The sequence below is a fragment of the Olea europaea genome, chromosome 18 (assembly GCF_002742605.1).
Source record: "Olea europaea var. sylvestris chromosome 18, O_europaea_v1, whole genome shotgun sequence".
NCBI classification, from domain to species: Eukaryota; Viridiplantae; Streptophyta; class Magnoliopsida; order Lamiales; family Oleaceae; genus Olea; species Olea europaea.
In genome coordinates, this window is record NC_036254.1 from 29,754,730 (window position 1) to 29,756,248 (window position 1,519).

The 1,519-nt window shown below is 42.0% G+C and overlaps 1 protein-coding gene across 1 annotated transcript in view; it reads right to left on the reverse strand.

The window, feature by feature from the left end:
* Positions 1-959, reverse strand: part of LOC111366986 — an 8,438-nt gene extending 7,479 nt beyond the window's left edge. The window contains exon 1 of the mRNA XM_022987662.1: positions 60-959. Coding sequence (XP_022843430.1) covers positions 60-959 — 900 coding nt within the window. The remainder of the gene's footprint in view (positions 1-59) is intronic.
* Between the last annotated feature and the right edge of the window lie 560 nt (positions 960-1,519).

Sequence of the window (1,519 nt, forward strand, 5' to 3'; positions counted from 1 at the left end):
TCGATTTTGAATGCAGTCTTAAAGCTCATCAGGCCTTTTGCTGAGTGAGCGAAATTTACTGCAGTCAACCATCTGAATGCATGGGCAATTGTACCCAAAATCACTCCAGCAGATTGTGCAAGTTCTATCCAAGTTGTCGACCAAGCATAGCTAGAAGCTGTTTCGATGAATGATTTATGCTTTGCGGCCGTGTGAGCCTGAGCTTCTGCGAAAATGAAAGCAATCACCAGACAAATGACGCTAGAAGTCGAACAGGTCACAGAACGTACAATCACGAATTGAGGGCTACTAGTTTCTGCCATCACCCAGCATTTCTTGATCATTTGTCGCAGTTTGTCCGTTGAGAGTTTCTCAAAGTCGACAGGCTGCTCGAGTTCTTCCTCTGAAGCCTTTTTCACCATTTCTTGGTACTTCAATTCGAGATATTGTTTGGTCGTCGGGACAATTACAGCTGAAGCAGATAACATAACAAGCAAAAAGAGGATGGACAAATTAGCTATAATTTCCTCGACCAACATTTCTCGATGGTCCAGAAAATGCCTCATTTGGATGATTTGGATACAGACATTAACAACGACTGTGATAGCAAGCATGGCTAAAGCAATTACATTTAGCAGAATCTCTTTATCATTCATGGATCCCAAAGATGTCATGAAGTTTCCCATAGCAGTTGACAGGAAAATTAGGCTAGTGACCTTTGCAAGCCTATCAGCACCAGCCCACATACGAGTCGAAAGATCAACGGGCAGCTTCATTGCCACTGCTAATAATGACAAAGAAGTAGCATTGATCGCGAAATACTTCGATGGGAACCATAACTTCTTGGTTCGGAATCCATGGAACACGTCGGCTGCCATTGCCAGAGAGCAGACTAGAGAGGCTGCTGCAACATACATGCCTATCCATGGCATAGGAGCCTCAAGTTGCCTTTCCACAACTCCATCATTGTCGTGGCCCATCGGTGGAATCGCCTTTTTCTGATAGATTTTCTCGTAGATCTAGCAATGAACTGAGAAGAGCGGTATAAACGGGTTCATATAACTGAATCTATATTTTAGTTATTGGTGGGGGAGGTTTTTCTGCTATGTGTACTCTCTGAGACCAGGCCTTTGTTCTTCTGAAGATAGGGGAAGGCTTGACTTATTATAGTACTAACGAATCCACTGTTTGATGACTTCAAATATTATTCTGCTCTGAATTTCCTGTGGTTGATTTGACCCTCCAATGTAATGGAGACGAGCAAAATAGAAAAAGTGGAATAAAACTTCAATGCGTGAAAAGCTTTAGCCGTGGCTTCAAGCCTCCAGCACATAGTAGTCAAAAGGAGTCTGAACGAAAATATATTATATTGATGTTTGGGAGTGATTTTGAGAATTGATTTTTTGACGGTTAGGAGAAAAGTGGGGTCCGCCTGTGAGAGAAGAAGTCAAATATGACGACTGGAATAGTAAAATAACGGTCAAAAAATTAATTTTTTGGGGGCAAAAAATCGCTCCCAAACAAACTGTAGATTTGTGCA